Genomic DNA, 25,130 nt, shown 5'->3' on the forward strand with positions numbered 1-25,130 from the left:
TTTCATGCGAATAGCTGACCAGTTGGCTGTCAGGTCAGGCGCCATTATATCGGTGTTCTCCGTTCAGCTTGCTACGAGTATGTTTGTTTATGAAACTAAAATTTAATTTGCAAAATCCCAAAAAAAAAATCCACTCATCGTTTTTTAACGATAAATTTCAGTGTGCACTATGGCAGCTAACGCACACCTCCCTCTTGGTACTCATTGCATTGACTACTAATGGGTTAATTAAGAAATCCCTTTTCAAATATATAATCGCCTTTTACCGACGGATATTCGGTGATGGAGTGTGGCGAAATATCTACAACATATTATTATTCAGTTTAATAGCTTAAATGTAACTTGCACAATATATACATACATATACTTCGACTGGTTCGATACATTGCCATTAATTTATAGAAAACCAAAAACATATAAACTTTCTTTACGAAATTTTGCTGACATGAAATTTATAATCAGTCCAAAATATTGCAGTGTGAGAGTTTCGGCGCGAATATTCGCTTAATATGAATCATGGAAAATAAAAACGTTGTCCAAATACTGATTTTTCTTAATTAGCGAAGACACCGCTTACGCTTAGCCTGATCCTTCTCCATCTGGTCTTTTCCATGGAGTGGAGATCTTCCTCTCAGATCTTCAGTGTTTTCATCTCTTCGGACGACATGGCATAGCCAACGTAGTCGCTGTCTCTTAATACGGTCTATCTTGTGCAGCTCATTGATCCATCGACTGCAATATTCGCCGTGTCCAAAGCGCAAAGGACCATAAATATTCCGCAGAGCCTAGCCTGTTGTCGTCGTCCATGCCTCTGCACCATATAGCAGGACGGGGATGATGAGTGGCATATAGTGTTTGGTCGTAGTTCATCGAGAGAGGACTTTAATTCTCATTGCTGATCAGCCTGAAATAGCACCTGTAGGCGAAAGTTATTCTGCGTTGGACTTCGAGGCTAATGTTGTTGTTGGTTTTAATACTGGCTCCAAGATAACCGAAATTTTCTACGACTTCGAAGTTATGACTGTCAACAGTGACGTGGGAGCCAAGTCTCGAGACTGTTTGACAGACGATATTTCGTTTCGACTTCGTTCACTACCAGATTTGCTTCGGTTATTTGTGCAACCTGGAGAATATTAAAAATTATAGTATGGAATGATGCTACCTTGTCGAACATCTCTTGGTGTACGAGTCTAGCACTGACACGCTTCATACAAAAACCATCACTTTTAAAGTGCAGCAAAGAATCAACTTGAGAAAGCACCGCTGTTTCATTCCACAAGATAATTAAAAACATAAAATTCATTTATTTTACAAGAAATTATATTTTTTCAACTATGTAACGAAAACCGTAAGTAAATTGCGTATTCGAAAATATATAATTCATTAAAATTCAATATTTGAACCATATACAGCATAATTCTTCTAGAGCTCTTAAGTATTTCTCAAACTTTCACACCCAATTCACCGGGATTAATGATCTTTATATTTCTGTCGTTTACTTTGTACAGCACCTCTTTGCGCATTTGCTCGATTTCGTAGCCGCCATTTTGTTGCGCTTCCAGCTCTTCGCCCTCTTCTTTCACACCATTGGCAGTCAACTCACGCTCGATCAACAGTTTTCCATCCACATCACGTGACACACCGCTCTTCAGCTGTGTCGCACGTATGCGCAACGTGCCCAACTTCGCCACACACTTATCGATCGGCGCGTATAAGTCACAATTACTCAACTTCGTGATCACCGCCAAATTTTTATACTGCTTCGACAATTCCGCCAACTCATGGCACAGCTGGATTATCTCCTCCTTGGTGGCGCCCAAATTCAATAAAATCGCCAAATTATCAACCAAAATCGTTGTGCTGATGCGTTGTGCGGCACTGGCGCTGATGTAATTGCGGATGCCATCGAGCAGTAACGTTGTGACCTGCCGTTCATCCTGCAGCCACTTGCTGGCCATACCCTTCTCGGCCATATCCGTTAGTGGATCCACAACATTCAACGTTTTGTCAAGGAAAATATTCACATTGTAACCGAGACGCATGCCAGCATGGAAGTAATGCTGATAGTTGTGCTGCAGACACACCAGCACCGTGCCGGCGTTGGAGATGCGCAGCCGTTGGCCGAGTATGCAGCTGAAGAGGAAACTGCCGTCACAGTTCGACTCCTCACTGATGTGCACGAATTTTGGCAGTTTTTGCTCGTTCAAGCCGCAAGCGAATAGCACGGATGCAGCCATATTGGATTATTCAGCTAGAAGAAAGGCAGAGTGAGAAAGAGAAAAAAGTAGAAATAAAATCAATATTGTATATTAAATAATTTTGCATTATATAATTAATACTTTTTTTATTATATATTAAATAATTTTATATTGTGTATTGAATAATTTTAAACCAAGGTGCCTTAACTTAAAAAATTATTACATCAGGTCAATCTAAGCTCAAAACATACCCCTCGCATTACTCTCCTATATCGTTAAAAGACTGCAGGCTCCCAAAGAGTAATGTGCAAACATTAATTGCAGCTGTAACATAAGCTCACATCTCATCATGGAAATTTGACAGTTTTAATTAGAGTGACCGGTCATTAATATTCGCAGATATGCTGCTACCCAAACACGTGGATATTGGTGCTGTAGTTGCACAGTTCGATTGCCAGAAAGTAATTTGATAGAATTTTTAAGATATACAAAATATTTAAAAAATTTCTAAGATATTAGATGGCAAAAACAAAAAGAAAGCATTAAATTCAGATGAACCAAAATAAAATAAATAAATTTTCATACAAGAATTTGACTTTGATCGGTCAGTTTATCTGGAGATTATTCGGAGCTTGTTCGAAAACTTTACCGTTGCCTTGGACAATAAACCATGCCAAAATTGTGTGAAGTTACATGGTTTGTCCGAAAAGTAATAGGACTCAGACGATTTAAAATAATTTGTTAAACAAATCGTTGCAATTCTTTAAAAACTTTCAAAATAGACTCCTTCTGCGCCGAAGCTCTGCCAGCGTGATTTCCTAGCATTGAAGGCGTCACGGAAGGTATTCTCTGGCATTGCCTTGAGAGTCGAGGTGCATGCTGCAAAAATCCACGATAACCTTATTCAGAAATTGGGGGTCACTTCCACACATAAATTTATTTTTCTCTTTTCAATATTCCTGGCACACTCCCACCCGCCGTAATTTCTGGTCGTCAGTGAATACTTTTGGGACCATCTTCGCGCACACCTTGGCATCTTCAATTGCTCCGTCATGAACCAACGGTCTGAGTTCAAAATTTTACGTCGGTATTTGTCAAAGTCGCAGGTCAGCGATCTCTTCCTAGCCCTCTAAACAGGCCTGGTGCCATCGAAACACACCACTTCTTGCTAAAGTGAAATCTGAGTAAGCCTGCTTGATCATATCAAATGTCTCTGTCGCAGATTTAATCGCGTACCTCTGCTGTAACGAACGCTACCTTTTCGGCTTGCACCACTCACAGAAACATGTGCTCGGAGACAATAACGGAGTGGAGGTCTTCCTTTTCCTCTGCTTACGCCGGCGGGTACAGCATCGAATACTTTCACAGTTGGAGTGTTTTCGTCCTTTCGGACAACATGATGGGTGTTACTAACTATAAGATCTATATTCTAAAATCAAAGTAGCTGATGAGATTATAAATGGCATTCTAAGGAAAGTTAGCGTGATTGTGGCATGGTTTCATTCAGTGGTTACATCTTAAAAATTTAGTTTTATTTTTGATCGAATAACTCGTGAGCTATACAATTTCATTTATAAGACATCACATTCAAAATGAACACTTCTCGAATAAGAATATCAGAACATTGCTTTTTTGCTACTATAAATTAGGAAAATATTTTTTTAAATAATTTTTATATAAAATTCATAACAAAAGCATTTTCAGTTAAATTATAAAAGCATAAAAAAATGTAAATAAACAAAAAGAATTGTTGTGGCCCATGAGGGGATCGAACCCGCGACCTTCGCGTTATTAGCACGACGCTCTAACCAACTGAGCTAATGGGCCAGTTGTTATACCTCCGTCCAAGAGCCTACAATTGCTCAGCACTAAGTAAAGAGAACGTGGAAGAAAAATTCCGAAAATAGAAGAGGTTCTTGCACAATATTATAGGAGCACTGAGCTATTTAAAAAATCACTGCAATTTACAAAACAAATCAGAATAAAATCCCACAAGATCAGTGACGCCGGCGCCTGCTCTTGAACGTGCTAAGTGATCGATTAGTAAGCTCACACACATATGCAGACCTCGCTCCCGCCAATAGATAAACAAACGAACAAGTTTTGCATGCTAAACTGAAAGTTCTTCAAGCAAGAACAACAAGAAATTGTAAAAGTTTACTTAGCAGAAGCACAGCTGATGCACAGAATACACGAAAATAGCTTGTGCTTATTCTACATACAATAAGCTCGGCAAGAAAAAGACGCTTTACTAATTTTGTTGCGTGACGTAGGAGTTTTTGGCTCAGCTAATTAGCGCTGGCACTGTTTAACTATTGTAAAGCAAAAAAGATAATACATATTATGTTAAAATATCAAGATTCGTCATATGGCTAATACGTAAGTTTTTGCTATAGACAGACTTTATAGTTTGCATTTAGACCGTTTCTTTTCCAATAAAAAATTTTAATTGAACTCTAAATTTTGAACGTTACAAATAACGACCGTTACAATCTCTCGGATTACAACTGTCTAAAATTTTACAAAAAAAAACTGTTTTTTTTTTTATTTTAAAGGCAAATAAAATATATGTACATTTGATTTTTTTATTAAAATGCTTCTTGAAACCTTATTTTCAATCTCAGTAACGCGCTCAATTCTCCATCAATTATCTTGAATCAATAACATTTTTTGAAAACGATTATTTATAAATAATATATTTACGCATTTTTTAATATGAATGTCTCAATTCTTATAAAAAAAGTTTTGAGCATATTTTTAGCCAACAACTTTTTTCGTACATTTAATAACACATTAATAGAGATAAATATATAAAATAATTATGTAAAATTAATTTAAATTTTTTTTTTTCTAGAAAAAAGCATAAAATTTACCAGATATTTCAACGAGCTAATGTAAAGCGTCTAGAAGGGACGACGTAATTTTGACAGCTGTCAAATTGTAGGTTTGTCATTTCACTTTGATACAACAACGCTTGAAAATAGTCCAAGATTAATTCAGAAATTCAAGTTCTCCGGTGGCTACTGTAAGAGATCCACTCACAAACAATCAACTCAGATGAGGCCCTTTTCTGGCTTAATGGCTTCGTCAACCAAGAAAATTGTCGATACTATGTTCAGTCAAATCCTTGTCTGAATCAGGAAACACAATTGTATCCGTAAAAATTTATCTTTCCTGTTTCGAAATGAGGCAGGAAATGCCGTTACCATCAATATCGAGACGGACGAACTCTATTTTAAAAGAGACGGTGTGCGTCTGATGTTTCACATCTAAACATTTCCTGCAGAGTTTGGCGACTCCTTAATTTCGAGAAATGGCTCAGTCATATAGCCGCCAAAATCATGTGATTTTACGCCTCTATATTATTTTCTCTATTTCTTTAAATCAAAGGTTTACGCCCATTGAGCAGCAACGCTGAAGAACTCGAAGACAACATTCAACTGAAATGACGCATGGGTTCATTGAAAATTTGGGTAATCGGTTGGAGATATGCAAACGAAGTCGTGTTGGCTATTTGGTCGACATTTTGTTCACATCATAAATGACATAATTTTGACTAAAATTGAGAGTTTTAGTTCATTTTAGCATCACGTCGTTCTACTTGGTAGAAACTATATATTTAGTCACAAAAAATATTTCTTTTTCATTTGTGGAAATTTTTTTACAAAATCCTTGTTGGAAATGAAACTTTTTTGGCAGAAAAATCTACAAACATTTAATTACATAGAAGGTAAGATATCCTAAACATAATTTTTTTTTTTCATTCTTTGCTGGAATTAATTATTGAAACCAGATGAGTTTTTAACAAACTAAGTGACGTAAACCTTAAGGTCACTTTCCTTTATATGTATTTATGAATATTCTATATGATGGCAACTAAGTTTTTCTGAAATTTTGTATTGTAAATGGAACGTACATCCTTGGTTAGGCTAACGATTTAAAAAGTTTTTGGAAATAAAATTTACTTCTGACGGTGACCTGTTAAGTATTTTCTACTGTGAGGAATTGAGTCTCTTAATTATTTCTACCAAAAACAGCCACTAGAGTGCGCTCCGGAGAAAAGTTGGCGACATTTAAAAATTATTTATAAACGTAATATACATAGTAAATATGTATGTACATAGGTTATGAGGCAATCAGCAGAGGTTTCCCTAACATGTTTTTTCGAGGAACTTCGTGTGCGTAAAGTCGAGACTGCAAAACCTTCTATAGGTTTGGATAGATTAGTCTGGAGAGCAACGCATAGACCAGTTTTAGTCAATTGCAATATCATATAGAGTTCAGTTACTAGGCATCATCCTTTAAGATGCGAATTTCAACAGACTCTGTGACCTCACTATCGATACTTCCTCCAGTGTATCATGCTGTGGGGACCCCAGATGCTTACAGCGTAGTCTTGTCATGCGAGACAAGTACACAAGGAACGCTCCATTGTTTCAATGGTGTCTTACTCTTCCATTACCTATAAATTCTATAAATTTATATATAATTTTAAAAAACACATACAATCATAAAGATTGATATTTGATATTAAAATATATATGGTACATATGTCTGGAAACCAATTATTATCATTTATTAACTTTTCATTTAACCCGCTTAATTTTACAACAATTCCATTTAGTGGTGTAATTAAGCTCTAAATAAAGCTAGAAACTTGCGTTAGTCACATGTATGAAATCATTGCAAGCTCACATAAATAATATTTTCGGAAAACTTTCAAAAGTTGAAATAATAGGAGCACATGAAATTGAGGTCTGTGTTAGCAGAACACTTTCAGATGGCATTGAAAAAAAATCAAGCAATCTCACATACATACATACATGCTTTGTAGAATATACATATATATATATTTGAAAGACCAATGCAAATGACAAGCTCCACTAACATTCAGCTTTTTGACTTTCACGAAGCTTACCAACCAACCAACCAATTGCCTATGGGTGCTGTAAGTGGCGTTAGTCAGCTTTTAAAGCGCCACGATTATCCATCAGCACTTTTGAATGAAATGAAATAATGTTCCACGCATTGCCAGCACTTGCCGTGTAACTTTTTGCACAATGCGGCGATTTAATTAAAATCAATCTCAAGTGCATAAATAGTAATTGTTTTAATTTTAAGCATTTTTTTTTTTTGCTTTTGTTTTTGTGAATTATCACTTCATGTTGGACACAAATTCTCCGAGTCCTTTGTTCGCACAAAAGCATGCAAGCACTTGCGTATGTGAGTGTGTGTGTGTGTGTCAGCATTAAGCATGCGAGAAACCACAAAACACACTGTGCGGCTGTCGCAGCTGAAAAGCTGCATTTTGGTCAAATAAATAAAAATTTAAATTGTAATGTTAACCGCAATTTGCATTGTGCTAAGTTTCCGCTCTCGTTTATTAAACTTGGAGTGGTAATTGTGTGCGAGTCAACTGAAAGTGACATTTATGAAAGCACTTTGCACAACAAAGTACGTCAGAAAAGTATTACATCAAGGGCATACTACTCGTATCATAATAATTATTATTTTAACCTTACCAAACGACATTGTTTCGCCCTATGGGCTCTTGAAAAGTTCCAAGACGATCCGAAATTTTCGAGACAAATTTTGTTCAGCTATGAGGCCCATTTCTGGATTATTAGGTTACATACCCACCAGCAAAATTGCCACATTTGGTACGAAGAGCAACCTGAAGAGATCCAAGAATCTGCTATTTCATGCAGAAAACACAACGGTTTCGTATGGTTAGTGGGACGGGGGAATCGTTGGTCGATATTTCTTCAAAAATGATGCCTGTGAGTACGTAACCGTCAATGGCGACCGTTGGTCGACTATTTGATGCCTGAAATTGAATCTTGTGATTTTGGCGACATTTAGGTTCAACAAGACAACTATGCTTCCCACACATCGCATCAATCAATGGACTAATTGAGATAACGCATGGGTGAGCAGATACTTTCACGTTTTAGGCTGGTCGATTGTCCACCAACATCGTGTAATAACCCACCGTTGCCAAGAAACATTCCCATTAAATTTGAGATTTCCGTGTTGTTTTTTTAAGAAAATAGGAAACCTTGAAATGGATCGCCGTTTATGTACATACATAACCATTTATCTAACGCAATAAGTTTTAGGTGATACAAGCAACAGTTAGATAGACAATACTATACTACTCTCAGCAACATGTTGCAAGAGGTTAAATATTACTGCTATAGCTGAATACAACTAATGATCGAAAGAATAGTCAATATTTTGATTTTTAACAAAATGACGGTTTCCAAAAAAGTATAACGGTTCTTGTGAAAAAACTTACAGTTCAGAGTGTCTTTAAAATCGAAATTATTATCAAGAATCTTAGGACTTGGATCATAACCTGACAAATATATCGAAAGAATCGTAGAAAAAATTCAAGTCGATCGGTATAGTAGTTTCGTAGAAATATTCAGTGACTCTAAAACCAAAGCTTAGTGAAAAGCTCATTCAAAAGTTTTGGCATCCGATTACATAAAGCTAAAAAATTTTGTAACGAAAAAAATATTAAAATTTTTGAGGCGAAAAAAATTTTAAAATTTCTGAAACAAAACTTATTTTAATATCTTAAACGATGTTGGAAAAGTTCTTATCTGGAAGGCAAATTTTGTGCTGGTTGAATATTGGTGGCTTTCCAACAATAATTCAAACTGTTGTTCTTGGAATTTTTAATCAAATTTTGAGCAAATGAAAGCGATTTAGTTCAAATTTCATGAAGCCAAATCATATACATAAATGAATAATTTTGCGATTGACTGTAAATTAAATAAGTGCGTTTATTGGCAAGTAAAAATATTTTATAGCAAGCAAATAATACCATTTTATAAAAAAATAATTTTGAGGTTTAATTTACATACAATTACACAAGTTCAACTTCGTGGCAGTTCAAAATAATCAAACCAAAGTAATTAACTTGAAAGTGCTTTTGAAAAATGCAACATTTTAAAATATTTGCCACAAATGTACGGAATAAAGGAATACCGTTCAGGAGTCTCTGAATGCGCTAAAAGATTAAAACAAAAAAAAAAAAAACATAAAAAAGTGGTGTGCATGTTCATACAGAACTTTTCGAACTTTCATTATCTTCTATTTATAAGCACATTTATGTTTCCTCAACAAGACTTGCCATCTCACAACATAATATTGACACAGAGCTTATTTTGGGAGCTTCTTAACATGATGTGCTTAATTTAAGGTGTTATTAAAGTCTTCATCATGAAACAGCAAAGTTTGGAAGCTCTGAAAAGTTAAGCATTTGAAGGAAATTAAGAATAATGAAGCGATAAGCCGGCGCTTTATTCTTAATTCTTGAATGACTTCAAAACTTTTTGTTAATTTAGATAAAGTTCATGTACTACATGCTCATATCTGTTAGTAATTAATTTTACGATAGAAAGGTGAGTAATGAATAAATACTCAAAAGTAGGGCAATGGGAAGGCTACATAAATTAGTATTTCCTACAAATTTTTTTAGGCAAATTACATTAATTCTTTGCAGATTAAAATCAGCTGTTTGAAGGAGGATTTGTGCTCCATCAGGATTCCCACGACAGTCTCGACGGACTCGGCAGAATTTTGCCGCGCAATAACAATAACAACAACAACAAAATAGTAGAATTAAATACTTTTTATGGCGAACGCTTTCGCTAGTGAAAAATTCCACTCAGGGAAACCTAATGCATCAGGTATTTCAGGAAATTAATATTACAATAACTTAAAATATGAACATCTAATTAAATAGGTTTAGTAAACATTTTCAAAATATTTTTGAAAGGGTTGCCATCTTCATAAAAATGTATAGGCAAAAAATTTATAAAAAAAACGTAATATTAAATGCAGAGTATTGAAAAAATATTTTTGAAAAGGGTTGCCGTCTTTATGAAAAATATTTACAGATAATTTGATAAAAAATAAACTTAATATTATAAATAAAAAAAAATTTTAAATTTAAAAAAAAAATTCCAAAGTTTTTTTGAAAAGAGTTGCCATATTTGGAAAAATGTGTACACAAATACCACGAATTGACAAAAATAAATTCAATATTACAAATATTAAATGCAGTGTAATATAGATAAAATATTTTCAGTATCAGTGATTTTGGTAGCATGTTTCAGTTCCCGCAAACATATAATATAATTATACACTGAGTAAGGTATATTAACTTTGGCACGAAGTTTGTAGCACCCTAAAGGAATCGTCGGAGATCCTGTAATTAATATATAAATGATCTGCATAGCGAGCAGTGTCGAGTCTGTCTAACGTCTTTTCTGAAGAAATTATTCGAGTCAATAAGAGTGATTGAAACGGACCGATAAAAACCAAATTTTTGTAAGGAAACTTTGTATATGCCAGCTTCTGTGCAACCGAAGTTAACGTTTTTCTTGTATTTAGACTATGATAGATAGGTTTTACTGTTATATTGAGGGATTTGGTATCTCTAGTGTTACAATATGGCAGTTCACAATTGTATTGTAGAGTTTGGAATTTATGATGTTATAAATGCACAAAATGATTTGACCGACGAGCGCTATTTGTGTTATTTATAGTAACTTAAAATATTCATTTCCTCCAAAAAGTGGAATTAGATCGCGTAAATTTTCGTGCGATTCTATTTTTACAACTTTCAACGTGGATTAACTCAGCAACAGTGCTCGATGAACTTAATTTAGTTTTGGGCGATGAAGCTTCATCAAGGACCAGTTTTTATTAATGCCATTATGAGGCCAAACGAGGTGGTAGAAAAAAACAACTCCATTTTTGAGTACACAAAACATCAATATGATAAGTCATTTACCATAAAGTCCTGACTTGGGACCATGTTTTGAAAATACCTGGAAACGCATGCAAACGTGTATAGGTGTTAAGAATATTTTGAGAAAGAATTCGATGATTAGAATTTGTTTTTGTCCGCAAATATCAAAATATAATAGACAACCGACGCAATCGAAATAATACTATATTTAAATTTCTTTCTAACGCTTAGCTGCCCATTTTTAAAATTCAACGACACACCCACAAAAGTTCACAGTTGTGACGCGTCTAGTTCTACGCACACAAATTCCTTTCTTTTTAAGTTTCCACGTGCCAACAACTCTTTAGGTGAACGCTTTTCAGCAATAACGTCGCTTAACTGTTTACAGTAAAGATAAGAACCAATTGCCCACAATATAAATTCTAAGATATTCTCCTACTATCTTGCTCTCACTTTGAAATAATTGTTATGATAAGAGCATACTAAAAATAACTAATTTAGGTGTTAACTACAGCCTCTCGAAAACCGCTGGGCATAACTTAATATGCTTGTAAACACAAAATTTTTTAGCTTCCTGTTTACGTTAACGAGTCTCTACTATATCACTTAATTTTGAATTTGAGAACTGTCATGGTTAAGGTCAAACGTTTTCGCCAAAATTTGTGATTTTTGTGCGTGTGACGCGTGTTATTTAAAATAGAAATAAACACAAAGTTGTTAAGATCAAAATTCAGACGATAGCCAACAAGCAATGTCTCAGAAGCTCTCAAAAGAGCCGGCAAACAAAAAATTTTATATTATTATTATCATATGCATATGTATTGGAATTAAAAAGAGCCAGAGCCATTTTGTCTGTATGTATGCATGTATTTTTATGAGCACCAACGATAAGACACGCAGCGAGATAGCACTTTTTGAGCGATCACCAAACGAACTTTTTTTTTTTTTTTCATTTTGAACTTGCACTTTGAATTTAGCAAAGCATTCATGAATTAACATCGCAAAAAGTATAAAATACAATAATAGCTTAATAAATTAAATCAATAAAAAATATTTGTCTGCACTTTTATAATGAAATTTTAGATAAACTTTAAATTGTGCTCGTACAAGTATCGGTTGTGTAGCAGAAAAACAAAAAGCTTGCACGGCTTTAAACGAAATGAGCGCGCACAGTACCCCGCCAACGATCAGGAGAATACGACAACACAACGTCAACTGACCATAGTACAACAACGCGTGCCAATCGCGTTGGTGAGCTGATACGCACGGCTATGAATATGTGTAACGAGCGCGGCAAAAAGCTTCAAAGCGCCTAGCTTGCCGCCCGTCTGGATAGATAGCTGGCTTGCTAGCCACGAACAAGCTACACCGCATGGTAGGCAACACATTTAGTTGAAGGGGCAGGGCTGTGGTATTAATCACTTTTTTTTTTTTTTTTTTTTTTGGAAAGAACATTGCAGGCAGCTTGTGTTGCTGACAGGCCAGCGGCCAGCCGTAGCAGCTATTAGTAGTAGACGATTGCTCGAACGCATCGATCGCGCTGCCGTATCGCATTCGATTGTTAGCAGAAATTGGTGCCAAATTGGAATTCACATTGTAGTTTGGGTAATACAGGCTAATATAAAGAAAAAAATTTAAATAATTTAGTAAGATTTAGCGCAATGAAGAGTGTTAAAGCATATATGTGCATGTGTGTGTGTTAATCGTGTGAATTGCTGTTTAAATTGTAATATTATACAACAAAATTACAAAATTACAACAGATCTGGGAATTATTTGAGCGAAGTAAACACATACGCTGGAACCGGAACAAATACACTCAAGTGAAATTAGAAAACAAGAGTTCATATACACAAAATCACGCTGCAGTGGGTTTTATTGTGCCCATTCACATTTTTTATTTTTTATTTTATTTTTTTTTTTTGTTTTATAAATATATAAATATATACACATTCGGTTGCTTAACATGCGACCTATGAATGATGTTTTTAGTTTGCTGTCATTTATTTGATAGCGCAATCCATTATCAATTAGGTCTGCATACAAAAAGATTCCCATTCTACCGCTACAACAACAACATTCGCATTTATACATCTATGAAATATGTACATGAGTACCTTATGTGTGTTTATGTACAAAGTTCATTGTGTGTTTTTAAAGCCCAAACGTGGTGTTGTTGTGATGACAGACATTGACAATCAGCTGGAATTTTATATGAAATTTGAGCCATCCATGTCAAAGCAATAAAGCTTACAACTAAAAACAGACAAAACAAGAAAAAAATTTTAATTTGGGCTGCACCCAAGTTTCAAGACCCTTCACAAATAAAGCAAGTTTTCATACAAAAACTCGGTCAGTTTACATGCCTACTTTTTATATATGCTCTAGAAGTCCGAACTAACCAATTCGTTGGAAGAATGTAATGGAAAAAAGTTTGCCATACAAGAATTTGAGTTTTAAGGCATTTATTTCCTATAGTGATCCGATATCGGCGCTTCCGACACATGAGTAGCTTATTGCGGTGGAAAGGATGTCTACGAAGGATCAGATCGATATCTTACAAACTGAATGATTGGTTCGCGCATATACATACATACAGGCGGATAGATAGACGAACATCGTCTTAGCTCGTCATACTGATCATTTCAATGCACATTTTTTGGGATCTCCGACGCTTCTTTCCGTGCGTTAGGAACTCAATGGGAAACTTAATATACCCTGGTCAGGGTATAATTAATGCTCTTTAGAAATTTTATAGAATATAAAATAATTTCTTTATACTTTATGCTTTAACTGTTTATATGCATATAAGCACACTTGTTTATACAAATACATATGTATGTTATTTATTTCACAAAATTACTTTGTATAAGTAACAGACCGAAAATTTGTTAAATTTATCAATTTCATTTAACCGGTGATAAATATACATATATATACACACAGGTTTTGAACTTGGTGATATCACAAAACTAGAAAACTAAATTGCCATTATAATAGGCATATAATATGGTTAACTGTATCTGGTTGTTGTTGTTGTTGTAGCGGCAGAATTCCACTGAGTTGGTAGTCCTTGGTCGGATAAAAATCCGGGTCCGATCCGATTACATAGACTCGACTGTCGTGAGAACGGATAAGTAAATAAAAAATAACTTTATCTGCTCAGTTATGGCGGTTATACAAGAAAACAAGTAATTCTCTCACCGTTTTCCTCCCTTCACGTGATCCTCCTGTCAGGGATTTTTCTACCACTACAACAACAACAATAGTAATTCTATCAGAACGGGCTGAAAAAAGTAATTATCTGATATATGAGTCGTTGAATTTTGTTATTATTGTTGAAGCTGAAGGTAATGAAAAGTACAAAATAAAATGCATTGACTTATCAATTGCGATTATTACGGAATATTAGTCTAAATATAAAATTTAAATGTACATAGATAAATATGTACACTTGTGGGCAAAACAATAATTTTTACTTAATAACTTTGGGTATCAAGGGATTGACTAGGTCAATGCATACAGGTCATATTTACTTAGTGGAATGTTAACTTCAGCTTATGACAGCATAACGTTTTGCAAAGTAACTCTGTACTCAAAGGCGGTCATTGTGTCCGAGAAACATCGCCACACCATTATATTTTCGTTTCCATGTTTAATTGTCTTTGTGATGTATCTACAATCAAATTCTTTACCTTTAATCCGGCGGACAATGCTTTTATAATCATATCCGTAAATATTAATATTAACTTCATCACTGAATAAAATTTTGCAACACTTTTATCTCCGGTGGGACCGCACCAATATTTATGTTGAGTGGCAAAAGCATTTCTCTTCTGTATGTGGACCTTTCGTAGGAGTGGAATTTTCCTGGCTTTATGCCATGGTAGATTACCGTTCACTAACCGACACCGAGTTGTCCGTTAGCTAACATTTAGGCCAACTTCCGCGAAAAGTCAGTACCAGCTAAACTCACACCAATTATTTTGCCCATAAGTGTAAATGTTTATTTGATTTTAGTTCAGTTTCAAGTTCAACACGTTTTTGATGTCATTTGTTTAGTAGCAGCAATATACCTCAATTGCACTTAGCATCTATAGATATACAAATAAATATATATAGAATATAATTCTAGCTGCCTAATACGAGTACCTCCACGTTTCCACAATTTAAAGTAAGACATGAAAAACAAAACTCGCACAGCAACAATGCCGGACACAAAAATATATGTAATTACATTCGCAAATACAAAAGGTAAATAAATAGCTGCGTTTGACTTCTAAAATAAACTAACTTGTTTAAGTGCTCAAATTTTCGCACAAAATTGGCAAAATTTCTTTCACACATTTTATATAAACAAAGTTATATAAAGAGAGGCAAATATTTAACTTTTTATTAAGATAAGACTGTTATCAGAGAAGATTAACAAATATTTTGGTAGGAATTTGATAAAAAAAAGAGGTATTTTGGATTCATAAAGAAGTTACCCAGATTATAGAGAGGCAGGATTGCGTATACACACATGTACTTATATATTCAAGATTCGATTGAAAAATATGTATGTAGACTTCAGCACAAACCTAATAACCTCAATTAACCAGGAAAATGTTCCAAAATTTCAGATCGATATCTCAAAAATAAAGGAATAAATTTCCGTATATACATACAGACGGGGTTCGCTAAATCGACTCAGCTCGTCTCAATGATTTTCATATATATTTTATGCGATCTCTGACTTTTACTAATGGGTGTTACAAACTTCATTGCAAACTTACAACTTTACAAACTGACAAGCCTCTATTTACAAATTATAACCCAATAAAAACCACTTAAAAGTACTTCTAACGTAATTAGTGCAGTGACTGAAAGCGATAAAATCAAGTAAAGATAATTGTTGATCAGATATAAATCGAAATCGAGATACTATATAATGGAAACGTGGTGGTTGTTGTAGCGACAGAAAACATTGCTCAAATTATTCGTTCCCGAGACAATGGGGTATACGTAAACGGAACGAACCCAGATTTTTTTCGGCCAAGGTATGATAAACCAACTGCATTCCTCCAAATTACCGCTACAGCGAAAAAATTTCTGAAATAATCCTGAGTTCTTACAAAAAATTGAAAATGAAACAATAAAGTTGTACTATCCATCTTTCATTCCCGTTATGCATGACGGAAGAGACATTAGACCAGACATTTAAATGAATGATTACAGCAAACTTTGATTATTATGAACGCTCGCAAACACTTTAAAGTATATTATAACTAAGCACGAAAAAATATAAATATTAAAAGATACTCGCTGAAAATTTAAAATTTTTTAAACATGGACCTCGAGTATTTTTTCACACATATCGGAATGATGAGGATTTTTGTTTTGCAAATATTCACTAACTTTAAACTTTTTATAAATATTATATATGTTACTATGAATGTCTAGTTTGAACGGACTATAAAGTGATTTTGAAAATGTAGAATTCAAAAACAATATTTTCACACTACAAGTGTAATACCAATAAACTAACCGCAAATGTGGTTAACATCACTTTGATTGTTTATTTTTTGGCATCAAAACAAAGTGCTTCAACAAATAAACATATTTTATATATACTTATATACATATGTACATATAAAGCACGAACTTAGCAACTTTAATTTTATTGATAAACATACACGTTTAGCCAACATTTCATCGCTTTACTTCAGCGGATTCGAATTCCGACACTTTAGCGTTTAACTCGCGATAAGTGCAATCAGTCAAAGACATGTGGTGAAAACTTACATGCATATGTATTCGGGCATATTTGCGCCATAAAACTTTTGGGCAGAAGTGCTCTAATTGTTATCACGCACAAATGGTACGATTATATAATTGATATGTTTCACTCACTCATAAACAATTTTATGCTGCTTTTTGACCTACACATTGTCAAAGAATGCCGTCTTATCAGCACAAAAGCAAAATAACAATATTAACAATCCACAAAGATTACAAACTCATGATCAACAAGAGTCACACGCCACACAGCCCGAGGCACATTTGTACATATCAAGTCTAATATTTATTTACATATTATATAATATATTATGGCAATACAAAAAGGTGAGTGCTTATGTTAAGACTCAGGCCTTAATAGACACTTGGTGCTTTTGTAATTCTGCTCTAAATTCAAAAGAAATGGCTTTTCAGAGGAGGAAAATAAATATATATCTATTGGTAGAAACAAATAATCACGCATAACAGCCACGTGTACAAAAACAATTATAGAAATGGGATGATTATTCATTTTGTTCCGAGATTTTAAAAACTTGTGACCAAGCAGCCAAACATGTGCAAATAAATCGGAAATAGCACTAATAAAAACCACACAATATGCAAACTATTTGTATGTAAATATGAATGTACACACTTTCATATACATGTACATACATATGTATATAATATTTCTGCTTTCAACTGAAATGTTGACATTAAACTTATACTATGAGAAAACAAATTAAAAGTTTATAGATATAATTATAGCAAGAATTTTAGTTTATCGTACATACTATGTAGGTAGTTTTGTATGTGAATGCATTTTTACAACAGTTGGTAGTAGATAAACTGTTAGTTGTTTTGGATGTTGAAAATATTCTAAAAATATAATTTAAACATATTGAAGTAAGATGATAGCTTCCCAACCATAATAGTCCGATATCGTCGGTTCTAATAAATGAACAATTTCTAGTGGAGAAAAGGTCGTGAGCAAAAATGTATAACGATACCTTAAAGTCCGAGGGAATCTAAGGAAGTCGTTCGCGAATATACAGACACACTGAAATGGTAAAATGTGGTCAATATTAGGCCTATTCTGGGTAAAAAGATAGTATCAAAAACGGACTAATCCAAACGTCCGGAATCATTCAAGTCCCGTTAGGTATAATTGATGCACCACAACGTCAAATTCTTTTTATATAGCATACATATTTATGTATCTACGGTATGTATATAAAGTGGAATGTTGCATCACTGATGTCGCCACAACCGAGTATTAAATAGGAGTACATTTATATGGCACAATTAACAAGCAATAATTACTTAAGCAACTTACTTGCACTTAGTGGTAGCCAAACACCTACCGGCACTTGCAAGCTGGTCTATCTGTCGTTATCAATGAAAAAGTTGCAAAAGAACTTCCAAATTAAAGCACTGCAGGCGTCTACAAAATATTTTAACCACTAACTATAAAAAAAAACTATTAAAACAAATATATATTTTTAAATAATAATAATTTTATAGAAGGAATTAAAAGTTCAAGTGGAAATAGCAAATTCGCAAACAACAATAAGCATTGTTGCCAAGTGTCTGAAAACTAACATTTATGTATGTATAAGATTTTTTCTATTTGTTTCTATACCAACAATAATACTCGTATAGCTCACCTTTGAATATATTTGTAGACTGTAGACTAATATTTCGTATACTTTTCCTACTTACGTCTTTTAACAGTTTTTTTTCAAACTTTAGCGTGAAAGCATGTTTATACAATCAAAACAAAATAACCAATATTTGTTAACAATCTTCAACATTTATTCATGAAGCGTTGGCAACACGGAGATAGTTTACAAAGTGCCACAGAACAAAACGTCAAAAGCAGCTGTTTTACAGCATGGTACAGATGCTCTAAAATATTTTGATATTCACATCAAATTTCCAAAAAAAAAAGTAAAGTAAATAAATAAAAACTGTTGATAAAACGCTTAAATCAAAAGTTTTTAATTAAATTGGCATTTCAATTATTTGCCTAAGTTTAATAATAGTTAAAATGTATTGTAAATCACTATTGAAATGTTTACGTGTAATGGTACTCGACCCAGATAATTCGGTACTTGCTACTGTTTACAAATTTACAACACCAGCATCAACAACGGCAGTGAGAAAAAAATATACAGTCATCATTTTCGTGAGATTAGATTAGGCATTCCAGTTAATTGTGATATTCACTGGAGGATTTCGTTGCAAGTATGACACAGTTATAAGACAAAAATCTGCCGAGCATGGGCACTACAACATAATACTCAACTTAAGTACAACATTCCTTTGGTTTATAAGAGGTATGAAAAGGAAATGATGAGTGCTAAAACGGAAGTGTAGGTTGTCGTTTTGTGGGTGGGTGCACGAATCAAGGTCACCGCTACAGGTGCTACTTAGTTTCGGGTTGAAAAAATTACAGAAAAATGTTATTATAATAAGAATCTTATTTCTTTAATATAATTTCAGCTTCTAAAAGCAACCAACCCACCCGTATTCTGTCCAGCAGCCCCATATTCACACTAAGTGCAAATATTTTAGATAAACATGTCCAGTACAAAAACACAGCGCCAAGGTCGTTGGTATTTCGGTGGTATTGCCAGTGCCGGTGCCGCTTGCTGCACACATCCGTTGGACTTGATAAAGGTGACGTTGCAAACACAGCAGGGCAAACTGTCTGTGTTACAGCTAACCGTTAAAGTTGTGCGGGAGCAAGGTTAGCATATTTGTATTGTGTAGTATTAAATATTTTAAAACACATGGTTTTTATTATAAACAAATTATTTTAATTGATAATTGCAGGCGTTTTGGCACTCTACAATGGCTTGTCTGCTTCCGTCCTTCGTCAAATGACATACTCAATGACGCGTTTCGGTATTTATGAATCAGGGAAGCAACAAATCAATACCGATACATTCCTCGGCAAAATCACCCTAGCAGGTTTGGCTGGCACTGCCGGTGGTATTGTCGGCACTCCGGCCGATATGGTGAATGTACGCATGCAAAACGATGTTAAATTGCCGCCAGAACAGCGCAGAAAGTGAGTTAATAATTTTTAATGTTGGATGAAACGTTTTTGTGACGGAAAATTAAAAATAAACAGGAAGAAAAATTAAAAAAATTTGTTAAAAGAAAAAAAATTTAACATTCAAATGGATCGAATTAGATAAATTTACTGTGCAGACAAAATCAAACCGCATTTTTTTGGTTAAATAATAATTTAAAAAAATGTTTTTTTTTTTTTTTTTTTTTTTTTTTTNTTTCAATATGGATGTGAATGCATAGTATAATTAATATGTAACTATATTAAATATGTGAACCTTAACCGTTACAATATTAGTTTAGTTAAAAAGGGTTTATTCGAAATTTATTAAATGTTGCAACAAAACAGCGCTGCAATATGATTTTGGTTGCTTAGATATTAGATATGCTTAAGTTTGCCATGAGTGCAACATAATCCAACTCATGATATTTTACTTTAAAAAAAAAGTGCAGCTTAATTTGTGTTTATTTATATTAATAGTTATAATATTATTCATATCTTCAAAGTCAACACACGTAATGACTTTTACTTTGAGCACCACAGCAAATTGAAGCCGGTAACAGCATCATTTTGCTACAAAATGAACTTTATTTTCTGTCATTTTCATAAATAAAAAATTAAAAATACTTTACAATCGAATCGGTGGATTATGAATATACATGTTGTCATCTGAAATGCAAAATAACGTCACAACATTTTCGGAAATTTATAGTGGCATGAATGAAACATGAAATAAAATGGAACATGAGTGAAAAAAATGTTTAATATTGGTTAAAACTGGTTTATATCTGAGCGCAGAACCTGAAAATGTTGAACATATGTAATATTATGTATGTAATTTGAAGTAGTGAATCGTAACACTCAATTTCGAATTTTTTGATGATACGTTATTTTGCATTTCAGGTGACGGTATACACTTTATATCCCACAAAACAACTTCGAATGATAAGAAACAACTTAAATTTCAACTTCAAAAGATTAACAAAACAATGGAAATCGAAAGTGAATTCGATACGGGGTTTTTTTACGCTAAAAAATATTGCATTTTACTTGTTGTTATAGCTTACTATAGGACAACTTTTGAAAACAATGTCCTGCAAATAGACGGTGGACAATATACCACATGTAGAGACTTAAGCCAAAGTAAATTGCTGACGAAAGCTCGAGTGAGAGTATCAATATTACCTCTTTGCACACTTGATTTCTGAAAATTACTAACGATTTAATCTCTTCAAACTGTACCACGAAATACAAACGCTTGACTTGATACTAGCCACTCAGCTATAATTCTCTCCTCAATCCAACTTTACCGAAATAGCTCGCTACGAGTTTCTATCGCAAAATGTAATTATAGCCACAGGTTCAGAATAACTACTACGAAAATATCAACATCCAGATGCTTGACTACCTTAAAACATGTGGTGTCGGTAAAGTAAAAAAAAACGGTACTTTATAAATTTGGGCTAATATAACCCTTAATATAATCAAAACTATGCCTTATTTGAAATATTTACAATAGCAAAAAAAATAAATAAATAAATAAATAAAAAAAAATTAAGCTTGGTCTCTTATACACATCTAGATGTGTATAAGAGACAGACTGTTTAGTGACCATTTAAACTTGCCAATTTCAATTCTTATTAACTTCAGCTACAAAAATGCGCTCGATGGTTTAATCAAAGTATATCGCCACGAAGGATTCACACGTCTATTTTCGGGCGCCACCACCGCCACTGGCAGAGGAGTTCTTATGACAATTGGTCAAATAGCATTTTATGATCAAGTAAGCTTTCACTAACATTAGTATAAACCAAAAATGTATATTTATGCTTCTGTACACTACTTCCACACGCAGATCAAAGCAATGCTGCTCACAACACCCTATTTCAAGGATGATTTGGCAACACATTTCAGTGCATCATTGGCTGCTGGCGCTATTGCGACAACTCTGACACAGCCACTTGATGTGCTGAAGACACGTTCCATGAACGCTAAACCGGGTGAATTCAAGGGCTTATGGGATATTGTCAAGTTTACAGCGCGTTTGGGTCCGCTCGGCTTCTTCAAGGGCTACATACCGGCATTTGTGCGCCTAGGTCCACACACAATTATCACATTTGTTTTCTTGGAACAATTGCGTTTAAACTTTGGCATTTTGCCAAAAGTAGAGGCTTCCGTCGTGGCTGCACAATAAACACATGAAACACATAGGCACGCGCATATACACGCACACATCACATTGCTGCTAAGCACAAGCTGAAAGCTACTCGACAAATGTATAGAAAAAAATTAAACTATAAATGCACTACAAGCTGCTATTGATGTCTAGTGAGCTATAGATATATTGATACATACATGTATACATGTGTATATTGCTAGTATAAAATATTTCACCTTGGACAAAATGCAATAATTGTTAGTCAGTTCATGGTCAATGAGTTTGATATATATATATGTATATATGTATAAATAGTTGTAATTTTGCATTTAGAATGCACTGTGGTTAATTGCATACTTAGCGTTAATTTTAGAAGCATTTATAGTCGCACAGCAATGGCAGTTAGCATAAATACATATTATATATTGAAAGCCACACGGAAAATATTCATATTTATTAACGAAAATTTATATTTTCTTTGTCATTTTTACTTGCTTTCAAAATGTGTGTGCTTTTTATAATACGAACTATTTATGTTCAGTAATATTGTAAACAATTTTAATATAGAAAATGCTTCTTCGCAACCAGTTGCGGCTTCAGCACTTGTGTCTGCATACAAACACATATAAACACATAAAATAATTGTTATTATATTTGGAATCCATATACCGTTATTACAGCTATTTTACCTTTATAATGATTCGCATTAAATGCAACGGCTAACAGTAACTGACATTCCTAATTCATATGAATACTATTGTATTTGCAAATATATAAATATATATTTAGCCAATTAGTTACATTATAATTTCTCTTTTTTTTTTTTAATGACATTTGTTATAATTTAATAAAATTAAATAAAAACGTAAAATTGTAGCTTTACACGATAAACGTCAAATTGTTTTAGTTGTGTCACTATTTTAGTTTTAAGTAAATAAAAATTTAAACTCTTTATTGCAATTTGGAACATAAAGCTTGGAAAATCTGCGTGAAATCTATTTAAACTGAGTTTTAATTAAATTCCTGAAGGTATTAATGGCCTGATTTGTTTATATTAGGACTCCCACTGGATTTGATTGGCGGACACCTGCTGCCTTGAAGCACAAAATTAGCAACAACAACATAGATACATATGTTGTTTTACAGTTACTTGGTAGTGTAGTAGTGGGTGTATATGTACTATGCGGTGTAAGTTATCTCCTCTTCGTGTTCTGATTGTGCGTAACACAGTGTGAGGCGAACAACTGAATAATAGTACTTAGGTACCAATGCGTTTTGTTGGCGTTGAACAAATGAGTTTGGCTGTACCGCAGCACAGGTTTATTTCTTGTACAGTACTACAAAATTCTCATCTTGATTTGATAGGTAAATTTTTATGGCAGCTATATGCTATAGTTGCCCGATCTGAACAATTTATTCGGTGATGGTGCCGTCGCATTGTATAATAACACATCTCGAATTTCGTGAAGATATCTAGTCAAATAAAAAAGTTTTCAATACAAGGACTTAATTCTGATCGTTCGGTTTGTAAAGCAGCTATATGCTATGATGGTCCGATATTGACGGTTACGATAAATAAGCAAATTCTTGGGGAGAAAAGGACATGAGCAATACACTATATATATGTATGTATATATATCGACACTTCTGAATACGCTGATCAGTCAGTGTTCAAAGAGGTAGCGAAACATACATATCATGCTGCTCATGACAGCAGCTGGTTTTGACATAGGTAAGATAATGTCGTCTCAATATATGGAGGACTTAGAGGAAGACACACCACTGGCCCTTGTTCCAATGGAAGGCGTTATGAAGGGGGTAAACCTTTCAATGAAGAAGATTCCACGCTCGACCTACCTCTGAGGGGTAGCTCTATCTAGTGGTGCACTGACAGTTCGAAAACACTGGAAGGCATTGGAGAAGGCATTACGGGGCCGTATACCAAATGACAGGAAACTCCAAGACAAGGTCTTAGGATCCATCTACGTGGACAAGGATCACATCACCATCACCCCAGCAAGCTCCTAGAATCATTCAGAGTACTGAACCTTTGTGACCATATGTGATAAAGAGGATACAGATCATCGGTCGCAGTGCAAAACATCAATTATTTTCTATCTACATACTTTACAAGGTCTCTGACGTTTGCTGCAAACTTCATGACAAACATGAATTAATCACAATATTTTAAACTTTGAAAGGAATGTGGCATAGTCTCAAAATAGTCTTAGAGAATTCAAAAAGCAGGAAAATTCAATTCAAATCTTCAAAATTTATTCAGTTTTCCCAATGTACTTCGATTAAAAAGAAGATATACAGAAAAGATTAGCTTTGTTATAGATGGAAATTTATAGAACCTAAAACCTATTCAAGCTAACCAATTTGGGAGTCGTATATACATATGTATGTATGTGTGTTTGTATATATTTTCGATTTGGGAACGGATTTTTATCGGGTCAAGGACTTTCACCTCAAAAACATACTAAAACAACACTATCTACAAATCTACAATAAATAAGAGAAATTAAATATAATTGCATACTTTTAGGCGCTTTGCCGAGTTCAAGACATAGTGCCTCTAGAGTTTATCAGGCATATTTGTCAAGTTAACGGTATTCGAGCATGCTACCTGACATACAATATACTTTAACATTTTTCTACAACTCTTTTTGCATTTATTTTCATTTATTTATTTAATGTTTTTTATTTTGTTGTTGAGAATATCAGTGAATACGCTAAATACTAGTTAAATACAAACTGATTATTTTTTTAATTGTTACACTTAGGTATAGATGTGTATGTATGTGTGTATAATTATATTTTATATTTTTGCTTTTCTTACAGCTAAAACTAAAATATTAAATAACTAAGGTTAAGACAAGTTCGCATGAGTTTGCCTTAGACCGCGCTCAGTTAACCCAGGAGATACTTTAAAATGAAGCGCCGTTAAATAAAATGTTTATAAATGTTTTCAGTTTTAATATTAAAGCGTTTTTTTAGTTTTCTTAAAAATTTATCAGATAAAACATTTGAATAATGTAAATGAACAATGCATTTGTCAAAAGCATTTAGTGGTGTTGCAATTGCTTATTTATTTGTTGATGTTTTATGACGTTTTCAATTGTTTATTGTCGTTGATGACTTTTATGCTTTAAATGTATAAATTATGATT

General features: G+C 33.9%; 2 protein-coding genes and 1 non-coding gene across 8 annotated transcripts; 1 reads left to right on the top strand and 2 right to left on the bottom strand.

Moving 5' to 3' along the window:
- Positions 1-1,298: 1,298 nt before the first annotated feature.
- LOC108967645 lies at positions 1,299-18,276 on the bottom strand. 4 transcript variants are annotated; one of them, XM_018931203.1, is made up of 2 exons: positions 18,086-18,276; positions 1,299-2,251 (listed from the first exon to the last, which is right to left on the bottom strand). In XM_018931203.1, exon 2 carries the CDS (start codon positions 2,235-2,237, stop codon positions 1,443-1,445), a length of 795 nt encoding a protein of 264 aa, XP_018786748.1. In that variant the 5' UTR covers positions 2,238-2,251; positions 18,086-18,276; the 3' UTR covers positions 1,299-1,442. The 4 variants fall into 4 exon arrangements, with proteins under 4 accessions (XP_018786748.1, XP_018786745.1, XP_018786746.1 ...); XM_018931200.1 differs by having other exon boundaries at positions 18,058-18,275; XM_018931201.1 differs by lacking the exon at positions 18,086-18,276 and adding an exon at positions 12,073-12,175.
- Positions 3,952-4,025, bottom strand: Trnai-aau. Its single transcript has one exon. It is a non-coding gene; the product is annotated as a tRNA-Ile (tRNA).
- LOC108967644 (mitochondrial dicarboxylate carrier) lies at positions 12,482-21,997 on the top strand. Of its 3 annotated transcripts, none has more exons than XM_018931197.1 (5): positions 12,482-12,570; positions 19,227-19,473; positions 19,560-19,797; positions 21,451-21,583; positions 21,656-21,997. In XM_018931197.1, the coding sequence occupies exons 2-5, from the start codon at positions 19,305-19,307 to the stop codon at positions 21,992-21,994; spliced, it is 879 nt and encodes a 292-aa protein (XP_018786742.1). In that variant the 5' UTR covers positions 12,482-12,570; positions 19,227-19,304; the 3' UTR covers positions 21,995-21,997. The 3 variants fall into 3 exon arrangements, with proteins under 3 accessions (XP_018786742.1, XP_018786743.1, XP_018786744.1); XM_018931198.1 differs by lacking the exon at positions 12,482-12,570 and adding an exon at positions 18,762-19,060; XM_018931199.1 differs by lacking the exon at positions 12,482-12,570 and adding an exon at positions 19,125-19,146.
- The last annotated feature ends 3,133 nt before the right edge of the window (positions 21,998-25,130 follow it).

Source organism: Bactrocera latifrons, unplaced genomic scaffold, assembly GCF_001853355.1.
Source record: "Bactrocera latifrons isolate USDA-ARS-PBARC rearing strain unplaced genomic scaffold, ASM185335v1 scaffold_193, whole genome shotgun sequence".
NCBI lineage: Eukaryota > Metazoa > Arthropoda > Insecta > Diptera > Tephritidae > Bactrocera > Bactrocera latifrons.